The 24,582-nt window shown below is 38.4% G+C and overlaps 1 protein-coding gene across 7 annotated transcripts in view; it reads right to left on the bottom strand.

Annotated features, from left to right (window-relative positions):
- GRIA4 (glutamate ionotropic receptor AMPA type subunit 4) overlaps positions 1 to 24,582 on the bottom strand; it is a 413,780-nt gene that overhangs the window by 77,159 nt on the left and 312,039 nt on the right. For all 7 annotated transcript variants that reach the window (XM_057491184.1, XM_057491182.1, XM_057491183.1 and 4 more), the window contains exons 7-8: positions 14,284 to 14,442; positions 1,078 to 1,245 (exon numbers count right to left, since the gene is read on the bottom strand). In XM_057491184.1, coding sequence (XP_057347167.1) covers positions 1,078 to 1,245; positions 14,284 to 14,442 — 327 coding nt within the window. The remainder of the gene's footprint in view (positions 1 to 1,077; positions 1,246 to 14,283; positions 14,443 to 24,582) is intronic.

Genomic DNA, 24,582 nt, shown 5'->3' with positions numbered 1-24,582 from the left:
AGAGGAATATCAAAGGAATGCATGAGGAATTCTGCTGGATATTCAGAAGATGAACATGTCTTATTTGCTTTTTATATTATGAAGTTTCCATTGTAACAAAAAACTTTCTCAATATTGAAGCATTGTTTGTAGGAAGGGAAATATGGTTTGTTTATACTTACTTTTCAGTTTTATCTATATATTCACACGACAAATTAAATAGCCCTGATGATCACACCAGATCATATTTCTATTTCTCCTTGCTAGTATTAAAATTAAGACACAAAAAGTTAAAAAATATAACCATATTTTTGAAAATATTGAAGTGGAAATATGAATTATTCCACATATTCTTTAAACTCATTTTAACTTATGTTCTGAACCCATAGCAGCACAGAACATTTAAAATGTAATATTAAAAATACACACATATCACATTGATTATTTGAAGAATAGTGTTAGCATAACTGTAAAAGACTAAAACAAATCACTCAATCCAAGGTTACAAGACAATTTAAAGATCTACTGAAGTAGTCATTAATAGTGTTTAAAAAATATTTCTGGTTCTCCCCATTATGGCACTGAGGTAAGTTTGTTCTTTCTGGATCCTTTGTGGTTGGTGAGGTATATGCAACTCCGACAAATGAGTTGTAAGCAGATGTGATGACTGCCACCGCTGGGCCAGAGCATCTAACCGACAAGCTGAAAGCCCCCCACAACTCTCTCCCACTTTGCAGCATTCAAGGTGGTGGCCTCTCTCTCAGCCTGGGTCCCTGCATGATCACATTAAGCAGAGCCCAGTGTGTGTGAATGAAAATTAATCCAGTGTGAATGAGAAATACCCTTTTGATGTTTTAAGTCACTGGGACCCAGGGTTCTTTATTACTGTAACATAACCTGTCTTATCCTGACCAAGCATCTACATAAGATATAAATACCAGTATTCTATTTAGAAATGTCTCAAAAATGATAATGGCTGGATATATTGAAATGGCAATTATAATTTATATTTATTCTCAGATGAATTGTTCTATTTTCTTGAATATGTCACTTAAACAGGACTGAAATAAACTGAACTTAAATGAACTTGTGAGTCACCTGTTTGAGTGTCCTCTCCATGTCAATTCCCTGGCCCCACGGAGCAGCAGGGTTTGCCAGACAATCCCCAGCATTTCCTCTCCTGGAGATATCAATCTTCTGTCTTCTAAGATTGCGGAAAGTTTCAGCCATCACCAGGACTCCATCGTATGTCAGAGCAGAAGTGTACTAACAAAATGGAAGCAATTATAATAGCAAATGTTGAAATCTCAGCAGTCACCAGGAGTAGCCTGGGGGCACTGTGGATTTAGGACAGAAAGCACCATCGCGTCTGAAGGACAATTAAATTACTGATAATTGACACCAGCTTTAAAAATGTCTATTGCTTTATTACGAAGACTGTATGTCAAACCTTAACACTCTGATCGAAAAGAAGAAAACACTCTGAAAGACAGAAATTCTCATGCACAGCTTTCCATCCATTGGACCAAGCAAGGCCTCTAGGTGAGGTCTTTTTGCTGTGTCCAAGTAGAAACAGCTAATATACAAAAAGCTAAGTGCTGTATCGCCAACAGTCTGCCTTGTGCTGTGCTGCTGTGAGTGACACCCAGGAGGGCCACGATGTTTCACTCTTTTCCCCTCCAAAAAGCCTCGCAGGCCTCCCTGAGATTTAGTATATTTATTTACTTGAAGTGTACATCTTTGTTCAGTTCCGCAGAAGAATAAATGGGAATGTTTACTGTTACTCAGATACAGGATGCCAGAAACAACATTTGCTTATTTAACAAATGTGTTTGCCCCATCACTGGATTACCCAGGGATGAATGCTATGCACATGCCTGTTGGGTGTGCTCGGGAAGGGTAAGTCATTTCTCCGGGTTCCACTGTCCCCTAGGATGGAAGTGGAGAAGTGAAGTACAGACCACCTGCTTTCTGCTGATTGGCCCATACTTCTCTTTGAGAAAAGATGGAGCCCTCAGGGACAGATTATTAAGGTTAGGAGAGGAAGTGAGGAATAATGGAGAAGAAAATGTGATTTGTTTAATTTGAACATAAAAAGGATGGAATACTTGCAGAGTTTGATTAGAGAATTCCTAAGCATGTGGAAAATATGGTATAATTTTCCTGAAGCATGGACAAGCATCTGCTGCTAATCATGACAAAAAACTACATGATCTCTTTCAGGAATTTCATATGGTTGAGTCTTTATGATTAACACACTCTAAGCCTGTACTAGACTAAATTTTGTGCTGTGGAATATGGAAGATGATCTCCAAGGTGGAGCCAACATGGCGGTGTGAGTAGGACAGTGGGAATCTCCACCCAAAAACATATATACTTTTGAAAATACAACAAACACAACTAGCCCTAAAAGAGAGACCAGAAGACGCAGGACAGTGGCCAGACTGCAGCTACACCAGCGAGAACCCAGCAACTGGGGAAACGGGGTAAGATACAAGCCCTGGCCCAGCGGGACCTGAGCGCCCCTCCCCCCAGCTCCCGGCGGGAGAAGAATAGGCAGAGCGGGAGGGAGACGGAGCACAGGACTGCTGAACACGCAGCCCCAGCCAACCCCACCAGAGCACAGACACAGTGCGTGGGCAGAGGGCCCTTGATACTGGGGGAACAGGGAGTAAGACCTCTGAGCGGGTGCCGAAGCTGATGCCCCTGTGACAAAGAAAAGCGGGGGCTTTTTGAAAGTCTTAAAGGGACAGGGACTTAACAGCTTGACGGAAACAACCCAGGTCACAGTACAGCAGCTGGAAATTACAGGGAAAACCGGGTACACTAACACCCTGGGAAACAGCTCTGAGACCCCTCACGGAGGAAAACAGTCAAGCAGCCCCCCCATCCATTACCCCACCGGGCGCTGCGAAAGCAGAGAAGCAGCCTGAGACAAACTCTGCCCACAGAAAGGGAAATTCCTCCATTCCCGGCCGGGCAAGACACAAAGACCCACTCTACACGCAATTACCCAACACAAGCCACTAGGGGTCGCAGTTGTCCCAGTAAAGAAAGGCCAGTAGCAAGTGAAAATTTTGGCCCTCCCAGCTGACAGTCAATAGCACCTGTCAACATGAAAAGGCAAAAAAATATGATCCAGACAAGACTAACCCAGACAGCTTCGGCATCTGCTACATCTTCCCCTGAGAAGGAATCTGGGGAGATAGATTTAGCCAGTCTTCCTGAAAAAGAATTCAAAACAAAAGTCATAACCATGCTGATGGACTTGCAGAGAAATATGCAAGAACTAAGGAAGGAGAATTCAGAAATAAAACAAGCTCTGGAAGGACTTCAAAACAGAATGGACGAGATGCAAGAGACCATTAATGGACTAGAAAACAGAGAACAGGAACGCAGAGAAGCTGATGCAGCGAGAGATAAAAGGATCTCCAGGAATGCAAGAATTTTAAGAGAGCTGAGTGACCAATCGAAAAGGAACAATATAAGAATCATAGGTATTCCAGAAGAAGTAGAGAGAGAAAAGGGGATAGAAAATGTCTTTGAAGAAATAATTGCTGAAAATTTCCCCAAACTAAGGGAAGAAATGGCCTCTCAGACCACAGAGGTACACAGAACTCCCATGACAAGGGATCCAAGGAGGGCAACACCAAGACACATAATAATTAAAATGGCAAAGATCAAAGACAAGGACAAAGTATTACAGGCAGCCAGAGAGAAAAAAAAGGTTACCTACAAAGGAAAACCCATCAGGCTATCATCAGACTTCTCCAGAAACCCTACAGGCCAGAAGAGAATGGCATGATATACTTAATGCAATGAAACAGAAGGGCCTCGAACCAAGACTACTGTATCCAGCACGAATATCATTTAAATATGAAGGAGGGATTAAACAATTCCCAGATAAGCAAAAGTTGAGGGAATTTGCCTCCCACAAACCACCTCTACAGGGCATCCTACAGGGACTGCTCTAGATGGGAGCACTCCTAAAAAGAGCACACAACAAAACACCCAACATATGAAGAAGGGAGGAGGAGGAATAAGAAGGGAGAGAAATAAAGAATCATCAGACTGTGTTTATAACAGCTCAACAAGCGAGTTAAGTTAGACAGTAAGATAGTAAAGAAGCTAACCCTAAACCTTTGGTAACCACAAACTTAAAGCCTGCAATGGCAATAAATTCATACCTTTCAATAATCACCCTAAATGTAAATGGACTGAATGCACCAATCAAAAGACACAGAGTAATAGAATGGATAAAAAAGCAAGATCCATCCATATGCTGCTTACAAGAGACTCACCTCAAACCCAAAGACGCGCACAGAATTAAAGTCAAGGGATGGAAAAAGATATTTCAAGCAAACAACAGAGAGAAGAAAGCAGGTGTTGCAATTCTGGTATCAGACAAAACAGACTTCAAAATAAAGAAAGTAACAAAAGACAAAGAAGGACATTACATAATGATAAAGGGCTCAGTCCATCATGAGGATATAACCATTCTAAATATATATGCACCCAATACAGGAGCACCAACATACCTGAAACAAATATTAATAGAACTAAAGGAGGAAATAGAATGCAATGCATTCATTCTAGGAGACTTCAACACACCACTCACTCCAGAGGACAGATCCACCAGACAGAAAATAAGTAAGGACACAGAGGCACTGAACAACACACTAGAACAGATGGACCTAATAGACATCTACAGAACTCTACATCCAAAAGCAACAGGATACACATTCTTCTCAAGTGCACATGGAACATTCTCCAGAATAGACCACATACTAGGACACAAAAAGAGCCTCAGTAAATTCCAAAAGATTGAAACCCTACCAACCAACTTTTCAGACCACAAAGGCATTAAACTAGAAATAAACTGTTCAAAGAAAGCAAAAAGGCTCACAAACACATGGAGGCTAAACAACACGCTCCTAAATAACCAATGGATCAATGACCAAATCAAAATGGAGATCCAGCAATATATGGAAACAAATGACAACAACAACACTAAGCCCCAACTTCTGTGGGACACAGCAAAAGCAGTCTTAAGAGGAAAGTATATAGCAATCCAAGCATATTTTAAAAAGGAAGAGCAATCCCAAATGAACGGTCTAATGTCACAACTATCGAAATTGGAAAAAGAAGAACAAATGAGGCCTAAGGTCAGCAGAAGGAGGGACATAATAAAGATCAGAGAAGAAATAAATAAAATTGAGAAGAATAAAACAATAGCAAAAATCAATGAAACCAAGAGCTGGTTCTTCGAGAAAATAAACAAAATAGATAAGCCTCTAGCCAGACTTATTAAGAGGAAAAGAGAGTCAACACAAATCAACAGTATCAGAAACGAGAAAGGAAAAATCACGACGGACCCCGCAGAAATACAAAGAATTATTAGAGACTACTATGAAAACCTATATGCTAACAAGCTGGGAAACCTAGGAGAAATGGACAACTTCCTAGAAAAATACAACCTTCCAAGACTGACCCAAAAAGAAACAGAAAATCTAAACAGACCAATTACCAGCAACGAAATTGAAGCGGTAATCAAAAAACTACCAAAGAACAAAACCCCCGGGCCAGATGGATTTACCTCGGAATTTTATCAGACATACAGGGAAGACATAATACCCATTCTCCTTAAAGTTTTCCAAGAAATAGAAGAGGAGGGGATACTCCCAAACTCATTCTATGAAGCTAACATCACCCTAATACCAAAACCAGGCAAAGACACCACCAAAAAAGAAAACTACAGACCAATATCCCTGATGAACGTAGACGCAAAAATACTCAACAAAATTTTAGCAAACCGAATTCAAAAATACATCAAAACCATCGTACACCATGACCAAGTGGGATTCATCCCAGGGATGCAAGGATGGCACAACATTCGAAAGTCCATCAATATCATCCACCACATCAACAAAAAGAAAGACAAAAACCACATGATCATCTCCATAGGTGCTGAAAAAGCATTTGACAAAGTTCAACATCCATTCATGATAAAAACTCTCAGCAAAATGGGAATAGAGGGCAAGTACCTCAACATAATAAAGGCCATCTATGAAAAACCCACAACCAACATTATATTGAATAGCGAGAAGCTGAAAGCATTTCCGCTGAGATTGGGAACTAGACAGGGATGCCCGCTCTCCCCACTGTTATTTAACATAGTACTGGAGGTCCTAGCCATGGCAATCAGACAAAACAAAAAAATACAAGGAATCCAGATTGGCAAAGAAGAAGTCAAACTGTCACTATCTGCAGATGACATGATACTGTACATAAAAAACCCTAAAGACTCCACCCCAGAACTACTAGAACTGATATCGGAATACAGCAAAGTTGCAGGATACAAAATCAACACACAGAAATCTGTGGCTTTCCTATATACCAACAATGAACCAACAGAAAGAGAAATCAGGAAAACAACTCCATTCACAATTGCATCAAAAAAAATAAAATACCTAGGAATAAACCTAACCAAAGAAGTGAAAGACTTACATTCTGAAAACTACAAGTCACTCTTAAAAGAAATTAAAGGGGACACTAACAGATGGAAACGCATCCCATGCTCATGGCTAGGAAGAATTAATATCGTCAAAATGGCCATCCTGCCCAAAGCAATATACAGATTTGATGCAATCCCTATGAAACTACCAGCAACATTCTTCAATGAACTGGAACAAATAATTCAAAAATTCATATGGAACCACCAAAGACCCCGAATAGCCATAGCAATCCTGAGAAAGAAGAATAAAGTAGGGGGGATCTCACTCCCCAACTTCAAGCTCTTTTATAAAGCCACAGTAATCAAGACAATTTGGTACTGGCACAAGAACAGAGCCACAGACCAATGGAACAGACTAGACAATCCAGACATTAACCCAGACATATATGGTCAATTAATATTTGATAAAGGAGCCATGGACATACAATGGAGAAATGACAGTCTCTTCAACAGATGGTGCTGGCAAAACTGGACAGCTACATGTAGGAGAATGAAACTGGACCATTGTCTAACCCCATATACAAAAGTAAACTCAAAATGGATCAAAGACCTGAATGTAAGTCACGAAACCATTAAACTCTTGGAAGAAAACATAGGCACAAACCTCTTAGACATAAACATGAGTGACCTCTTCTTGAACATATCTCCCCGGGCAAGGAAAACAACAGCAAAAATGAACAAGTGGGACTATATTAAGCTGAAAAGCTTCTGTACAGCAAAAGACACCATCAATAGAACAAAAAGGAACCCTACAGTATGGGAGAATATATTTGAAAATGACACATCCGATAAAGGCTTGACGTCCAGAATATATAAAGAGCTCACACGCCTCAACAAACAAAAAACAAATAACCCAATTAAAAAATGGGCAAAGGAACTGAACAGACGGTTCTCCAAAAAAGAAATACAGATGGCCAACAGACACATGAAAAGATGCTCCACATCGCTAATTATCAGAGAAATGCAAATTAAAACTACAATGAGGTATCACCTCACACCAGTAAGGATGGCTGCCATCCAAAAGACAAACAACAACAAATGTTGGCGAGGCTGTGGAGAAAGGGGAACCCTCCTACACTGCTGGTGGGAATGTAAACTTGTTCAACCATTGTGGAAAGCAGTATGGAGGTACATCAAAATGCTCAAAACAGACATACCATTTGACCCAGGAATTGCACTCCTAGGAATTTACCCTAAGAATGCAGCAATCAAGTATGAGAAAGATCAGTGCACCCCTATGTTTATCGCAGCACTATTTACAATAGCCAAGAATTGGAAGCAACCTAAATGTCCATCGATAGATGAATGGATAAAGAAGATGTGGTACATATACACAATGGAATACTACTCAGCCATAAGAAAAGGGCAAATCCAACCATTTGCAGCAACATGGATGGAGCTGGAGGGTATTATGCTCAGTGAAACAAGCCAAGCAGAGAAAGAGAAATACCAAATGATTTCACTCATCTGTGGAATATAAGAACAAAGGAAAAACTGAAGGAACAAAACAGCAACAGAATCACAGAACTCAAGAATGGACTAACAGGTACCAAAGGGAAAGGGACTGGGGAGGATGGGTGGGTAGAGAGGGATAAGGGGGGGCAGAAAAAGAGGGGTATTAAGATTAGCATCCATAGCGGGGTGGGAGAAAGGGGAGGGCTGTACAACACAGAGAAGACAAGTAGTGATTCTACAACAGTTTGCTACGCTGATGGACAGTGACTGTAAAGGAGTATATAGGGGGGACCTGGTATAGGGGAGAGCCTAGTAAACAAAGTATTCGTCATGTAAGTGTAGATTAATAATTAAAAAAAAAAAAAAAAAGCAGTTCCTATGTGGTGACCTCTAATGAGTTCTACACAATGATATAAAGGGCATATAAAAGTGTAGGCAAAGGGTCTGTTTGTGTTTATACAGAGGATCAAAGCCTAATTAGGCTACCCCGAAAATGAACTAAGATACGATATGAAAAAGAACTTCCAACATCAGCACTCTCGGGAAGACTCATGACAGAAGATGATCAGAAAAAAAAAAACTCCAACAAAGATCCACGCACTGTCACAGGTGTAGATGCACTCATCCCACCAGTTCCTGGACTTGCCATGGGAATGATGAAGGAGATATCTAAGCTGGCCTGTGCATACAGTAAAACAAAAATTGGACTGGATCTATACTGTTGGAACTCAACCAAGAATTTGGAGAAGTGCAAATTGTAGCACTCCAAAATCTTACAACCACAAACTATTTATCGTTAAAAGAACATAAGGGATGTGAACATTCCTCAGGAATGGGTTGTTTTAATTTGTCTGATTTCTCTCAGACTGTTTAAGTTCAGTCGGACAATATCCACCATATCATAGATAAGTTTTCACAAATGCCTAAGGTGCCTAACTGGTTTTCTTGGTTTCACTGGAGATGGCTGGTAATTACAGGTATGCTTTGGTTAGGTAACTATATTCCTATTATGTTAATGTGTGTGCACAATTTAATTAGTAGTTTAAAACCTATCCATGCTGAAGTTACTCTACAAGAAGATATGTCAAAGAAATAATCAATCTTCCCAGGTTTTCTTCTGCCTGCTACTTCTATAGCTTTTCTTCTTCCTACCTAATCAAATCCTTTAAATAGAACTCGTGCCACATGTCGAATTTACCGAGTATCATAATTCTTCCAAGTGGTAAAGACACCTCAAGACAAATGCTGGGCATAGAAGCCACAGGGCATAAATATGCAAAGAAGTAAAAAGCTATCCTTTTCAAACAATAAGGCTTCTCTCTCACTTACCAACTTAACATTTCCCTGTAAGGCCCCGGAAGATGACTGGTTAGCCAGAGACGGGTAAGATTCCTCAAGGGAGGAACAACCTAAGACAGGCACAGTCGCAGGGGGCCATCTGGTGAGAAAATGGGGAGCAGCAGAGGTGAGGCTTAGAACCTCCCCCCTCATGTTCTGAGAGAAATCTTCTGCATACATGGATGTTTATTGCCCTCGTCTAGCGCGGATTAACACATAGTCTACAGGCACACACCTGATCATCTACATTTGCTCTCTTACAACACTAAACTGTTTTCTACCTTTATCTCGTATCTACCTACCACTTCAGCATTTTATTAAAAATAATAATAATAGAGAAATGTGGTATCCACATATAAATCAAGTTTAAAAATCAAATGAATATTCATATTTGAACTGACTGTGTATAGTTCATAATGCATGAACAAAACCGAAAGCTTCTGTGATGACTGCCCTTGCACTGTTCACCATGTAACTTATTCACTATGTAAGAATTTCTACTCCACGTTAAGAATTTGTTCATTATGCATCAGAAGATTGGAGACTGATGAAAATTAGGCTTGGGGTGGATTAATGATTGTGCATGGAGTATTGACCCCCCTATACAGAAATTTATTGTGGTTAACAACTATTTGATCAATAAATATGAGAGATGCCCTCACAAAATATATATATATATATATATATATATATAAACACACTTCCAATTGTAAAATAAATAAGTAACCGGGATATAATGTATAGCATAAGGAATATAGTCAAAATATTGTAACAACTTGGTATGGTGATAGCTGGTACCTAGAATTATCATGTATATAAATGTTGAATCACTGTGTTGTACACCTGAAACTAAGGTAATGTAATACTGTTGTCAATTACCCTTCAATAAAAAAAAAAAAAGAATACAAAAAAAAAAAAAAGATGATCTCCTTGACTGTTGCTTGTAAACAAAGAAAAATCACTTGGAACTGGAATTGTGGAAAGCAAACTTAGTCAATATGAATATTAGGCGTAGCAGCCAGAATTCCAGGGAAGAGGAGGACTAAAATGTGGAAAATAAAAAGAATATAAATTCTAACAAAGAAATTTTCAATGGTAGAGAACCTAATTAAAAAGTTTCATCAGAAAGATTTATGTGAGAGGTGTAAATTAAGAGCCATGGTGTATATTCTTCAAGAACGTAACAAAATGGTCTTAAGGACAGGCAGACACCCTCACAACTGGGATGCGGTGGTTGAAGGAAATGAGCAAGGTGCTGTACCAAAGATGAATATACCTCCTCATCTGTGTGGACCAATACAACTTTGACCAAGGAAAGTCAACAAATCATCTTTTTGTAAGGAAAGAAAATAAAAACAGGAGATGAAGTAGGACTTACTAAAAAATATACAGGGCAAGAGAAAAACTCAGTGCTAGTATTTTAGGATCAAGAGAGGAAAAGGGAAAAATATTGTTGCTTTTTTAATAGGGAAAAAAAAGCTGAGAAGAGATGGCATCAAAAAGTGAATGCACTTGCTGAGTTTTAAAAAGTCCATCCATTTTTATGAAACAAGTGAACTAGAAAAAAGAACAGATACCACACAGAGCAGAGCAGAACAAAGCAGACATTCAGCCAGAGCAGCAAAGGCCTTTGACAGGCCATCGAGTTGATGGATGGACAGAAGCAGTAGCTTAAGTCAATTTTACCTTTTCAAAGGATTTAATTCTTCTCCTCAAGTCTTACTGTGCTGATGTCCAAGAAATCATCTTTATGGGCACTTACTTCTATATAGCGTCTAGAAAATCTTTATTAAATAAACATTTCATTTTGGGTAGGTAAAACTAGGTCTTGGCCTAGAGTCATTTACTGCTTTAACCAGTTATTAGAGTGGTGGAATGAGTTCTATTTACCAAGGTTTGTAGATAAGACGGTTTGACAGAATCATAGTGCAGCAGCAAGAGTCCAGACTTTGAGAAGGAAGAACTAGGTGAATTCTAAATCTGCTACTCACAATTTTATGGGAATATGAAGTACATTTTTCAGCTTGGGATCACAAAACAGAGCAAAACCAAATAAAACAAGATAATAACATCTATCTCCTGTGGTTGTTGTGAGGATAAAATTTAAATAGTATCTGAAACCTCCTTGAAAAATGTTCAGGACACTGGCTGGAAGTGGTGAAGATTACAAAGATGCATAATAGATGGTTAAATGCTCCAAGGTTTATGGAAGTGAAATATTAAGTACACAGATACTTATGTTAAGGCCTTGGTGAGAACTACACAATCAACTGTTACGGAGATTACAAAGGAGAAAGGGATAGTATTTACTGCAGGTCTAAGAAAAGGCTTCATAGAGGAAGTAGAATTTAAGAGAGAGGCTTGGAAGATGGTGGGTTTGGACAGCTGGGAACGAAGGTGGGGGGCCCCTGAAGGAGGCAAGGGCACAGGGACAGGTAACGAGTAGAAAAACTTAGGGCAGTTTGACTTGGCCAGGAGTGAGCTGAGGGATATACAACTGGAAGACTTGTTTGACACACATTAAGGAAGATCTTTATTCCAGAAGAGTTTTTTTTAAGGCTGGAGGAACAAGATCAGAAATCGTGCTGTAAATCTTGGTTGCAATACTAAAAAATCAAGTACAATTTAAACAAGTACATTTGATTCTCATTATTCATGGATCCCAGAATTGCCAATTTGCCTACTTGCTAAAATTCATTTGTGACCTCCAAATCAAGGTCACGGCAGACAGGTGCAGAGTGCTGGCAACCTGAAGTCACCTGAATGCAGATTCCCAGCCGCAGTCAATCAAGGCAATGCTCTGCCTTCTTATTTCAGCTCTCATGCTGTAAACAAGAGCCAGGCTTTTCACAATTTCGTACTTTTTGCCAATGACTTCACTGTTTAAAATGGTCCAGAAGTGTACTGCTGAAGTGATGTCTAGTGCTCCTCAGTGCAGGAAGGCTGTGATGAGACTTATGGGGAAAACACGTTAGGTAAGCTTTATTTGGGCACAAGTTATAATACTCTTGGCCATGAATTCAATGTCAATGAATGAACAATGTATTAAATAAGGTGTCTTTAACCAGGAACACTTGTAAAACAATATGTTATGTGTTGTGTTGATGAGTTGACAATAATGAGACCAGAGGCTTGCAGGAACCTAGCCTTGGTTTTTCCCAGGGCCAAGGGCTCAGTATTCCCTCATTCAGGGCTCATGGCGACTTTACAGAACATGAATAATGAGAACTGATTGTATATATTTATTAAATGATTACTGAGTGCCTAGTATCATGCTAAGAGCTGAAAGATGAGAAAATGATATATATTTATATATAAAACAAAGTTTCCGAAGCTGTGGCATAGATAAATCTAGCTGGAGGTTATCTGTCAGGTGATCCTGGGACGGCCTAAAGGCAGGACAGGGAGAGACTAATCACACCAACGTGGTCAGGGTGGGGGACCACTTGGGACACACCATCCTTATGTTAATATTATCATCGAAATGAAAAAAATCACAGTGAGCCACAAAACACTGCCAACAAGTTTGAAACCCATTCTAGACACTGCAATTTAAAGTGTAACAAGATTGTAAAGACCCGGTTTACAAAAGATAGGCTGAGATAATAATGGTCTGCCAACATGTGGTGTTAGGAAGGAAGAAATAAGACTGTCCACCATGAGAAAGAGAAGGGCAAGGGGTCTCTGTACCCGCCGGTGACCCGGTGAGCGGGCCATGCTGCAGAGCAAACTGTCCAGATCAGAAATGAATTCAGAGGGAGGCCTGAGGATCTTCTCTGTGTGAGTGACACTTGATGGGACTGAGCTTTTGCGATGATTTACATCTGAACCTGCTTGAAGGCAAAAGGGAGACTACAAGAGTTCGCAAGGCGCTTTCAATCCTGAGGATGAATTGCTGCATGAAAATACCTTGGCTTTTTAATATGTTTTGGTATATATAATCTATGCTTGAGCAGTGGTGTATGTGGTGGTATGCACTTGTCTAAGACTCAGGAGCCCATACTTCGATCCTGGGCATTCCACGACCTGGTCTTTGACTCGGGGCAGCCAATTAGCACACCCACTTATCTTGTATTTTTTAACCTGTAAAATCAGAGGGTTGAGTCACAGTGCCTAAACCCATAATGGATACTCCATAAATGCTTTGTTTTGAAATTCTGTGATTCTAGAGAGCGGTAAAGATGATACGACTAGCCAAATTCCTATAGTACAGAGGGGGAACTGACATAGCTGGTGGGCAAAGTTTTATGATTAAGAAATGAAAAGAACTGAGATTCTCTACCTATAGACTGTAGTTTTCTAAGCTTGAATTTCCAAATTATTAGAAAACTTTTTACTATAACACACTGTCGGTGGGAACTTAGTAAAAGTTGGTAAAAATGATGCTTATAAGTAGGAGCTCAAAAGCACTAAGTCAGAGTTTAAGAAATGTTATACCATTATTCACATGATATCTAAGGAAGTAATCTATCTTAGTGAGGAAAGATTGTTTATAATCAGAAATTTACCAGCTTCTTTTGCAAAAACCATTAATAAATTTCGGCAAGGTCTGTCAGAAAAAATTAAACAATTCAACCTTTTACTGTTAATTTGGAAGAAGAACTTTGCAGGAGCCTGGATATTTTACACTTCTACTAGTTTTCCAATTTACCTATTTATAAATCACTTTGCAAACCTGGTTTTTATGTGAGTTACAATGGTCGTTCACATTTTAAATACTTACTTAACAAACAGTTTTTAAATAGCATATAATTTCTTCATAATAATAATAATAGTAAACTACTTGAGCTAATGCTTAATAACTCTGCTTTTAAATACAGAAATTTCAAAATGATTAAGTTCTCATGCAATGCAGTGATAGTGACAAAGTGATTCAACCCTATGCCTCACTACGTCTGACAAAATATTAGTAGAAGAATTACTAATATTTTGTAGAAGAACTGCATAATGAACATTCTACTTCAAATTTTAGAATCACACAGGACAAAAGCAAATACCTTCGGAGGAGTCTCAGATCCTGGATACTCCCTCTGATCTAGTTTCTTCCAGCGATCCATGAGCTTGGTCACCATAGGTGTACTGAAATCTACTAACTGGAACCCTGTGACGTTGGCCCCTCCATGTACAAACCTCTCGAGGGAAATATCCTTGAATCCCTAGAGAAATCAATACAGCAGTCTGTTTAGTTCATTCTTACCCATGTTAACTCTTTAATAGTAAGATAAATTAATAACCAATATGTACATCTAACTTGATTTCTAACAAAGTGATAAAGATGCAATATGTCCATTCCGCTTTAAATTCTGTCACTCAAAATCTAATACATGAGAAAAGGATATAAGTGTTTTCAGTTCAGTTCAACTCAACAAGTATTACTTGAGTGCTTCTTAATGCCTTTTATGAAGCATGAAGGGAGATCTGGAAATGAATATGATAGCATCAGAAAGCCTTCTGTTAAGGCCGTAATTGCCTTCTGATGTAGCTATGTAGAAATGTGTCTTACGTGAAGGGAATGCAAAGGGATGATGGTACTCTGACTCTGTGATGGGTAACACCTTTTCAGAGGTGGTCAGTTTAATTACAAAGTGATCTAAAAGCAGAAAGAACTGATAATTTGAGCCAAGGAGCATAAAAGCTTTGAACATATCAGTCACTACAAGGCTTAAAGTCCTGGGAAAGGTAGTGGAAGAGAAGAGAGCAAGACAAGCCATTCATGGACTCCTGTGTGGTAGGGAAAAAGATGGTGTCACCAGGTGGAGTGAAGAAGCTGGGAAGGAAGTGGTCATTTCTTTTGGTCTGGAGGCAGTTATTTGAGTTTCAAAAATTCTGGAAAGTTATTTTCTATCTATTGTCTATCTATCTATCATTATCATCTATCTATCAGTCTATTATCTATGTATCAACTATCTTCTATTTGGTTTGTTTTATTCCTGGCCCCTTTTTTTCTACTAAGTATTTAAAATGCCTTACAAAAATACATACTCAACAAAAAGTCAAACAAATAAACAATCATAAGAAGAATGCAAAAAGCCTATTAGAGAAGTGAATTAATAAAACCAAAGGTATTAGCTCAGAGAAAGGTAAACCAGACATACACAAATGCATGCACACACACAGACATTCATAAACATGTTTATAGCATCTGTATTTGTTTTCTTTTTTGTTGTAGTATTTAGGAAAGTTTCTTTTGAAAATATGAATTTGATTAAACTGTTTTGAGGGTTCTGGGGAAAGTGTTTTATCTATTATTTTAGGTATTTATTATTTTATTTATTTTTTGGTGGAAGTAAATAAGCAACATTGACACTGCAGAGACAGTAGGAATCATGGAGAAGAGGAAGACCTGGTGTTGCTTATAATTGTGAATGTGTCTCAGCCATGATTTTGGAAACTTCCACATTTTTTTGTAATAACAAAAATGTAATAAATGAAAAAATTCACTTATTAGTGAATACATACACATTGTTGTTTGGCTATCTAAGAAGAAACAGACCCAGTCTATTGGCCACTAGGCAAACGTTCTATTGAGAGCCCCAGGAGTGTATATTAATAGCTAATATTGATGCTGGGTTTCTGATATGCCAGGATCTGTGCAAGCACATTGCACAGATTATCTATCTAGTTTAGTTTTCATAATGAGATTATGAGATACAGCCTATCATTTGCCTTATCTTACAAATAAGGAAGCCCAGGCTAAGTGGGTTAAAGCAAAACTATTCTAGATCACCCAGGAAATATATATTAGAACTTAGATATCTTGAGTTTGATGGTTTTTTTTTTTTTCTCCATGCTACTGTGTATTCTTTTTTTTTTTTTCCTTGGGGGGTGAGTCGGGGGAGGGTAATAGGTTTATTGAGTACAGCTAACATAATTAACTTTTTAAGAAACAATCAGTCAGTTTTCTACAGTGTTGTGCCATTTTGTACTTCCAACACAATGTATAAGAATTCCTGTTGCTTCACATCATAGACAACACTTAAAATTGTAAGTGTTTTAAATTTTGGCCAACTAGTAGCTTCATAGATGTACCTCATTGTAATTTTTAAAAAAATTCATTTTGTTATCATTAATCTACAATTACATGAAGAACATTATGTTTACTAGACTCCCTCCTTCACCAAGTCCATCAGCATAGGAAGATACTATAAAATCACTACTTGTCTTCTCTGTGTTGCACATCATTCCCTATGCCACCCCCCCACACTATACATGCTAATTGTAAGGCCCCCTTTCTTTTTCCCTGCTCTTATCCCTCCCTTCCCACCCATCCTCCCCAGTCCCTTTCCCTTTGGTAACTGTTAGTCCATTCTTGGGTTCTGTGATTCTGCTGCTGTTTTGTTCCTTCAGTTTTTCTTTGTTCTTATACTCTACAGATGAGTGAAATCATTTGGTACTTGTCTTTCTCCGCCTGGCTTATTTCACTGAGCATAATACCCTCTAGCTCCATCCATGTTGTTGCAAATGGTAGGATTTGTTTTCTTCTTATGGCTGAATAATATTCCATTGTGTACATGTACCACATCTTATTTATCCATTCACCTACTGATGGACACTTAGGTTGCTTCCATTTCTTGGCTATTGTAAATAGTGCTGTGATAAACATAGGGGTGCATCTGTCTTTTTCAAACTGAAGTGCTGCATTCTTAGGGTAAATTCCTAGAAGTGGAATTCCTGGGTCAAATGGTATTTCTATTTAGTGCTTTTTGAGGAACCTCCATACTGCTTTGCATAGTGGTTGAACTAATTTACATTCCCACCAGCAGTGTAGGAGGGTTCCCCTTTCTCCACAACCTCACCAACATTTGTTGTTGTTTGTCTTTTGGATGGTGGCAATCCTTACTGGTGTGAAGTGATATCTACTTGTGGTTTTAATTTGTATTTCTCTGATGACTAGCGATGTGGGGCATCTTTTCATGTGTCTGTTGGCCATCTGAATTTCTTCTTTGGAGAAGTGTCTATTCAGCTCCTCTGTCCATTTTTAAATTGGATTATTTGCTTTTTGTTTGTTGAGGTGCGTGAGCTCTTTATATATTTTGGATGGCAACCCTTTATCGGATCTGTCATTTATGAATATATTCTCCCAGACTGTAGGGTACCTTTTTTTTTCTATTAATGGTGTCCTTTGCTGTACAGAAGCTTTTCAGCTTGATATAGTCCCACTTGTTCATTTTTGCTTTGGTTTCCCTTCCCTGGGGAGATATGTTCATGAAGAAGTTGCTCATGTTTATGTCCAAGAGGTTTTTGCCTATGTTTTTTCTAAGAGTTTTATGGTTTCATGACTTACATTCAGGTCTTTGATCCATTTTGAATTTACTTTTGTGTATGGGGTTAGACAGTCACCCAGTTTCATTCTCTTACATGTAGCTGTCCAGTTTTGCCAGCACCATCTGTTGAAGAGGCTGTCATTTCCCCATTGTATGTCCATGGCTCCTTTATCATATATTAATTGACCATATATTTTGGGTTAATATCTGGAGTCTCTATTCTGTTCCATTGGTCTGTGGCTCTGTTCTTGTGCCAGTACCAAACTGTCTTGATTACTATGGCTTTGTAGTAGAGCTTGAAGTTGGGGCATGAGATCCCCACCACTCTATTCTTCCTTCTCAGGGTTGCTTTGGCTATTCGGGGTCTTTGGTGTTTCCATATGAATTTTTGAACTATTTGTTCCAGTTCATTGAAGAATGTTGTTGGTAATTTGATAGGGATTGCATCGAATCTGTATATTGCTTTGGGCAGGATGGCCATTTTGATGATATTAATTCATCCTAGCCAAAAGCATGCGATGAGTTTCCATTAGTTAGTGACCTCTTTAATTGCTCTTAAGAGTGTCTTATAGTTTTCAGGGAATAGGTCTTTCACTTCCTTGGTAAGGTTTATTCCTAAGTATTTTATTCTTTTTGAAGGAATTGTTAATGGAATTGTTTTCCTGATTTCTCTTTCTATTAGTTCATTGTTAGTGTATAGGAAAGCCACAGATTTCTGTGTGTTAATTTTGTACCTGCAACTTTGCTGTATTCCGATATCAGTTCTAGTAGTTTTGGAGTGGAGCCTTTAGGGTTTTTAATGTACAATATCATGTCACCTGCAAATAGTGACAGTTAAACTTCTTCTTTACCAATTTGGATTCATATATTTCTTTGTTTTGTATAATTGCTGTGGCTAGGACCTCCAGTACTATGTTGAATAACAGTGGGGAAAGTGGGCATCGCTGTTTAGTTCCCGATCTCAGAGGAAAAGCTTTCAGCTTCTCACTGTTCAGTATGATGTTGGCTGTGGGTTTATCATTTATAGCCTTTATTATGTTGAGGTACTTGCCCTCTATACCCATTTTGTTGAGAGTTTTTATCATAAATGGGTGTTGAATTTTGTCGAATGCTTTTTCAGCATCTATAGAGATGATCATGTGGTTTTTTTTCCTTCTTTTTGTTTATGTGGTGGATGATGTTGATGGATTTTCGAATGCTGTACCATCCTTGCATCCCTGGGATGAATCCCACTTGGTCATGGTGTATGATCTTTTTGATGTAATTCTGAATTCAGTTTGCTAATATTTTGTTGAGCATTTTTGCATCTATGTTCATCAAGGATATTGGTCTGTAATTTTCTTTTTTGGTGGGGTCTTTGCCTGGTTTTGGTATAAGGGTGATGTTGGCTTCATAGAATGAGTTTGTGAGTGTTCCCTCCTCTTCTATTTTTTGGAAAACTTTAAGGAGAATGGGTATTATATCTTCTCTGTATGTCTGATAAAATTCTGAGGTAAATTCATCTGGCCCAGGGGTTTTGTTCTTGGGTAGTTTTTTGATTACTGCTTCAATATCTTTGCTGGTAATTGGTTTGTTTTACTTTTGTGTTTCTTCCTTGGTCAGTCTTGGAAGGTTGTATTTTTCTAGGAAGTTTTCCATTTCTCCTAGGTTTTCCAGTTTGTTAGCATATAGGTTTTCATAGTATTCTCTAATAATTCTTTGTATTTCTGTAGGGTCCGTCTTGATTTTTCCTTTCTCATTTCTGATTCTGTTGATGTGTGTTGATTCTCTTTTTCTGTTAAAAAGTTTGGCTAGAGGCTTATCTATTTTATTTTCTCAAAGAACCAGCTTTTGGTTTCATTGATTTTTTTCTATTGTTTTATTCTTCTCAATTTTATTTATTTTTTTCTCTGATCTTTATTATGTCCCTCTTCTGCTGACTTTAGGCCTCATTTGTTTTTCTTTTTCCAATTTTGATAATTATGACATTAGACTATTCATTTGGGTTTGTTCTTCTTCTTTAAATATGCCTGGATTGCTATATACTTTCCTCTTAAGACTGCTTTCCCTGTGTCCCACAGAGGTTGGGGCTTTGTGTTGTTATTGTCATTTGTTTCCATATATTGCTTGATCTCTATTTTAATTTGGTTGCTGATCCATTGATTATTTAGGAGCGTGTTGTTAAGCCTCCATGTGTTTGTGGGCCTTTTTGCTTTCTTTGTACAATTTATTTCTAGTTTTATACCTTTGTGGTCTGAAAAGTTGGTTGGTAGGATTTCAATCTTTTGGAATTTACTGAGGCTTTTTTGGTGGCCTAGTATGTGATCTGGAGAATGTTCCATGTGCACTTGAGAAGAATGTGTATCCTGTTGCTTTTGGATGTAGAGTTCTATAGATGTCTATTAGGTGCATCTGTTCTAAATGTGTTGTTCAGTGCCTCTGTGTCCTTACTTATTTTCTGTCTGGTGGATCTGTCCTTTGGAGTGAATGGTGTGTTGAAGTCTCCTAAAATGAATGCATTGCATTCTATTTCCTCCTTTAATTCTGTTAGTATTTGTTTCACATATGCTGGTGCTCCTGTGTTGGGTGCATGTATATTTATAATGGTTATATTCCCTTGTTGGACTGAGCCCTTTATCATTATGTAATGTCCTTCTTCATCTCTTGTGACTTTCTTTGTTTTGAAGTCTATTTTGTCTGATACTAGTACTGCAACACCTACTTTTTTCTCCCTGTTGTTTGCATGAACTATCTTTTTCTATCCCTTGACTTTTAGTTTGTGCATGTCTTTGGGTTTGAGGTGGGTCTCTTATAAACAGCATATAGATGGGTCTTGTTTTTTTTTCCATTCAGTGACTCTATATCTTTTGATTGGTGCATTCAGTCCATTTACATTTAGGGTGATTATTGATAGGTATGTACTTATTGCCATTGCAGGCTTTAGATTCATGGTTACCAGAGGTTCAAGGTTAATTTCCTTACTATCTAAGAGTCTAACTTAACTCACTTAGTATGCTCTTACAAACACAATCTAAAGGTTCTTTTCTGTTTCTCCTTTTTCTTCCTCCTCCATTCTTTATATATTAGGTATCATATTCTGTACTTTTTGTCTATCCCTTTCTTGACTTTGGGGATAGTTAATTTAATTTTACATTTGCTTAGTAATTAGCTGTTCTACTTTCTTTACTGTGGTTTAATTACCTCTGGTGACAGCTATTAAACTTAATGGATACTTCCATCTATAGCAGTCCCTCCAAAATACACTGTAGAGATGGTTTGTGGGAGGTAAATTCTCTCAACTTTTGCTTATCTGGAAATTGTTTAATCTTTCCTTCAAATTTAAATGATAATCTTGCCAGATAAAGTAATCTTGGTTCCAGGCCCTTCTGCTTCATGGCATTAAATACATCATGCCACTCCCTTCTGGCCTGTAAGGTTTCTGCTGAGAAGTCTAATGTTAGCCTGATGGGCTTTCCTTTGTATGTGATCTTATTTCTGTCCTGGGTTGCTTTTAACAGTCTGTCCTTATCCTTGATATTTTCCATTTTAATTACTATGTGTCTTGGTGTTGTCTTCCTTGGGTCCGTTGTGTTGGGAGATCTGTGCATCTCCATGGCCTGAGAGACTATCTCCTTTCCCAGATTGGGGAAGTTTTCAGCAACTACCTCCTCAAAGACACTTTCTATCCCTTTCTCTCTCTCTTCTTGTTCTGGTACTCCTATAATGTGAATATTGTTCTGCTTGGATTGGTCACACAGTTCTCTCAATATTCTTTCATTCTTAGAGATCCTTTTTTCTCTCTGTGCCTCAGCTTCTTTGTATTCCTCTTCTCTAGTTTCTATTTCATTTATCATCTCCTCCACTGTATCCAATCTGCTTTTAATACCCTCCATCATGCTCTTCAACAATTGGATCTCCGACCTGAATTCATTCCTGAGTTCTTGGATGTCTTTCCGTACCTTCATTAGAATGTTGATGATTTTTATTTTGAACTCCCTTTCAGGAAGAGTCACGAGGTCCATATCATTTAAATCTCTCTCGGGAGTTGTATTAATAATTTTACTCTGGACAAGGTTCCTTTGGTGTTTCATGTTTGTATATGGCGCCCTCTAGTGTCCAGAAGCTCTATTCTGGAGCTGCTGAGCCCCTGAAGCAATGTCGGGGGTCTCAGGGGAGCGGTACTGGTGCCTGGGGAGAGGAAAGAGCTGTTTCCTGCTTCCCGACTGCTATGCCTGTCCACACTGCCTGAGCCAGTGGGCCAGGCACACAGGTATAAGTTTCTATCCCAGAGCAGCGGGATATGGATCCCTGCTTTCCACAAGTGGCCAGAATCCTAGTCTCCCCAAGAACTCTGCCTGTATTAACTTTCCAACCCGGTAGGCATGCGATTCTCATGAAAGCACCAATGAATGTAGGTTTGTGCTCCCAGAGCAGATCTCCGGAGCTAGGTGTTCAGCAGTCCCAGGCCTTCCACTCCCTCCCTGCTCTGTTTCTCTTCCTCCTGCCGGTGAGCTGGGGTGGGGGAAGGGCTTGGGTACCACCGAGCCACAGCTTTGGTACATTTCCCCGTTCGTTGAGGTCTGCTCTTTTCTCCAGGAGTATGCAGTCTGGCACCGTCCTCTTTCCTGTTGCTCTCTCAGGGTTAGTTATGCCAACTATATTTTCTAATTGTATCCAGTTTTAGGAGGAAGCCTCTGTCTCTTCTCTCATGCCACCAACTTTCGCTCCTGTGTATTCTTACACAGATATATGTGTTCTTAATTTTGGTACCTATCATCCTTAGGAGAAGCAGGGTGTTACTGTGGGAAACAGTCCCAGCTCTGAATCCCACCTCTGTAACTTTCTAGCCTTATTTCCCTTATGCAAATGAGAATGATAATGCTAAATAGCTAGTACATCTGGTTTGGATTCATAAATAGCTAATTCAATAGCTATTACTAATTAATTCCTTCAACAAATATTTATTTCAAGCCTGTTATGAGCCAGCGGATTTGACAGCTTATCAGTTACATTCGCATTTCACTGGAAAAGAAACTAGACACCAGAAAGCAAATCTATTGTGTTTGAAATGGGAAAAACACTGTCCATCAAACTCTAGCTAGTAAAATGTCAGTTGAACATTTATTTGCTTCTACAAGAATATAGAGCAGACCCACAGGCAGTCAAAAAATTTTGGTTCCCTAAAAGCCACAGTGATTCAACTATTGAATTAGTTGCTAATTGATGACATTATAATTTTCTTTCAGCAGTGTTATCCCACAGTGCCAAGGCACACCAGCTAGGCAAAGCTGTAGCCTTTGGAGAAATTATCTGATGTAAAGTCTAACTGATAAATAACAGTCTCCATTTCTCCGATTCCATCCTGCTATGCTGAAGGTGAAGGAAAAATATTACCACATCTGGCTATAAACTCCTTTCAGTTATGATCTGAATGAATGGTGGATAGCTCAGTTCATTTTAGTTATGTCTGGTTGAGTACAGGCAATATTTTCCTTTCATGTGTTTTAAAATACTTTTATATAGAAAATTGATAGGATCTAAACTGTGAAACAGTTTTCTTAGAAACAGTTTATTTTGGTGGCCTTTTAGATTTCAGTTTTTATCCAGAGAAATATTGGAGAACTGATAGTTCTTAGTAACACTGCAATAATACTGCAACTCTCCAGTGGAGATGGGGAGGAATCAGTGGTTAAGTAACTACATGAACAGTGCTCTTGAGGACAGGGAAGAGACAAGAGGAGAGGCTTTCTGCTTGTGGAAATGGGCTGTTCCACAGTGATTGCAGGTCACAATGGTTAGTGATCTCCTAAAATTAACTTCCTATTGACTTTTAATTTCCATTTCATAACCATCTTGGGGGAAAGTGGAAAAAGGACATTAAAAAATTATAGGGCTTTAAATAACTTGATGACTATTAATGTAAGCTATAGTTCCTTCATGTCATAGGCACTCAATAAATGCTCATTCTTTTAATTTTACCTAATTTACCAAAAAACATTTCTGCTCTTTTGCATTTCAGGTTTACAGATTGGCTAAATCATATTGGGATAGCTCTGGGGTAGTTAACAGAAGGAACATCAAGTAGAATGGGGAGATTCTCTCTTAACATCTTTTAAAAATTAGGTTGTTAAGAAACTGACTTGTACAAAGTATGAGTTTTTCATGATCAAGTAGATAAATGGTGGAGTCAGACATGCTCAATGCAGAAAAGTTGAAAACTATAGGAAGCCCAAAGAAAAAAATTCTAAGTTCATGAGATCTTAATTAGGGTCATTGCCCTTACGTAAAAATGTAAATTTTGGGAACTGAGTTCTAGCTCCCATTCTGGCACAAACAAGACACCTAAATGTGGACAAGTCACTTTACTCTCTGTTTCTTCACTTCCTTATCTTCTAACTGAGGTGTGAATGGTGTGTGTATGTGTGTGTCTGTGTGTCTTGTAGGTCTGTGTGTGATGCCGGGAGAAATACAAGGAATAGATTCAGTTCATCTTTAATGATATACCTTGAACCTTCTGTAATTTTATACTACTTTATGACAGAGCCAGGTGTTTCCCTAGATGTAAACTGAATATATTTTTAAAAATCAAAAATCTAAGTTAGAGCAAGATTTTAAGAATTTGCCTTGCAGGTGAACAAATGTCAACAGTTTCTCATTGCTAATGGTGCCATAATTAAGTCATCCAACTTCTGGCAGCAGGTGATGAAAGAACTGATTATAAATACAGAGAAAGTTTGTGACGCTAGAGCCTCTTAAGGGTAGTATTGGAAATAATTAAATGAATGGTCTCTTTCTGGCTATATATTTACTCATTTTAAATTTATTTATTTGTCTGAATTTATTTACTCTTTGCAATCAGACAGAAGAGAATTTCAACCTTGCTTTTGAGACTTAGGATCTGTGTGATCTTGGGTAAATTACAATGAACCCCATTTTTTGATCTATAAGCATCTATATTGAGGTTTAGTTAGAAGAATTACAGTAAAATAACTACAGTGACATAAGCTGGGTGCAGCATTAAACAGATAAAGAGTAAGGATACACGGCCCTTTT

This window comes from Manis pentadactyla, chromosome 13 (assembly GCF_030020395.1).
Source record: "Manis pentadactyla isolate mManPen7 chromosome 13, mManPen7.hap1, whole genome shotgun sequence".
Classification (NCBI taxonomy): Eukaryota; Metazoa; Chordata; class Mammalia; order Pholidota; family Manidae; genus Manis; species Manis pentadactyla.
The sequence above is the reverse complement of the archived record's forward strand: the minus strand, read 5'-3'. Positions and strand labels throughout refer to the sequence as shown.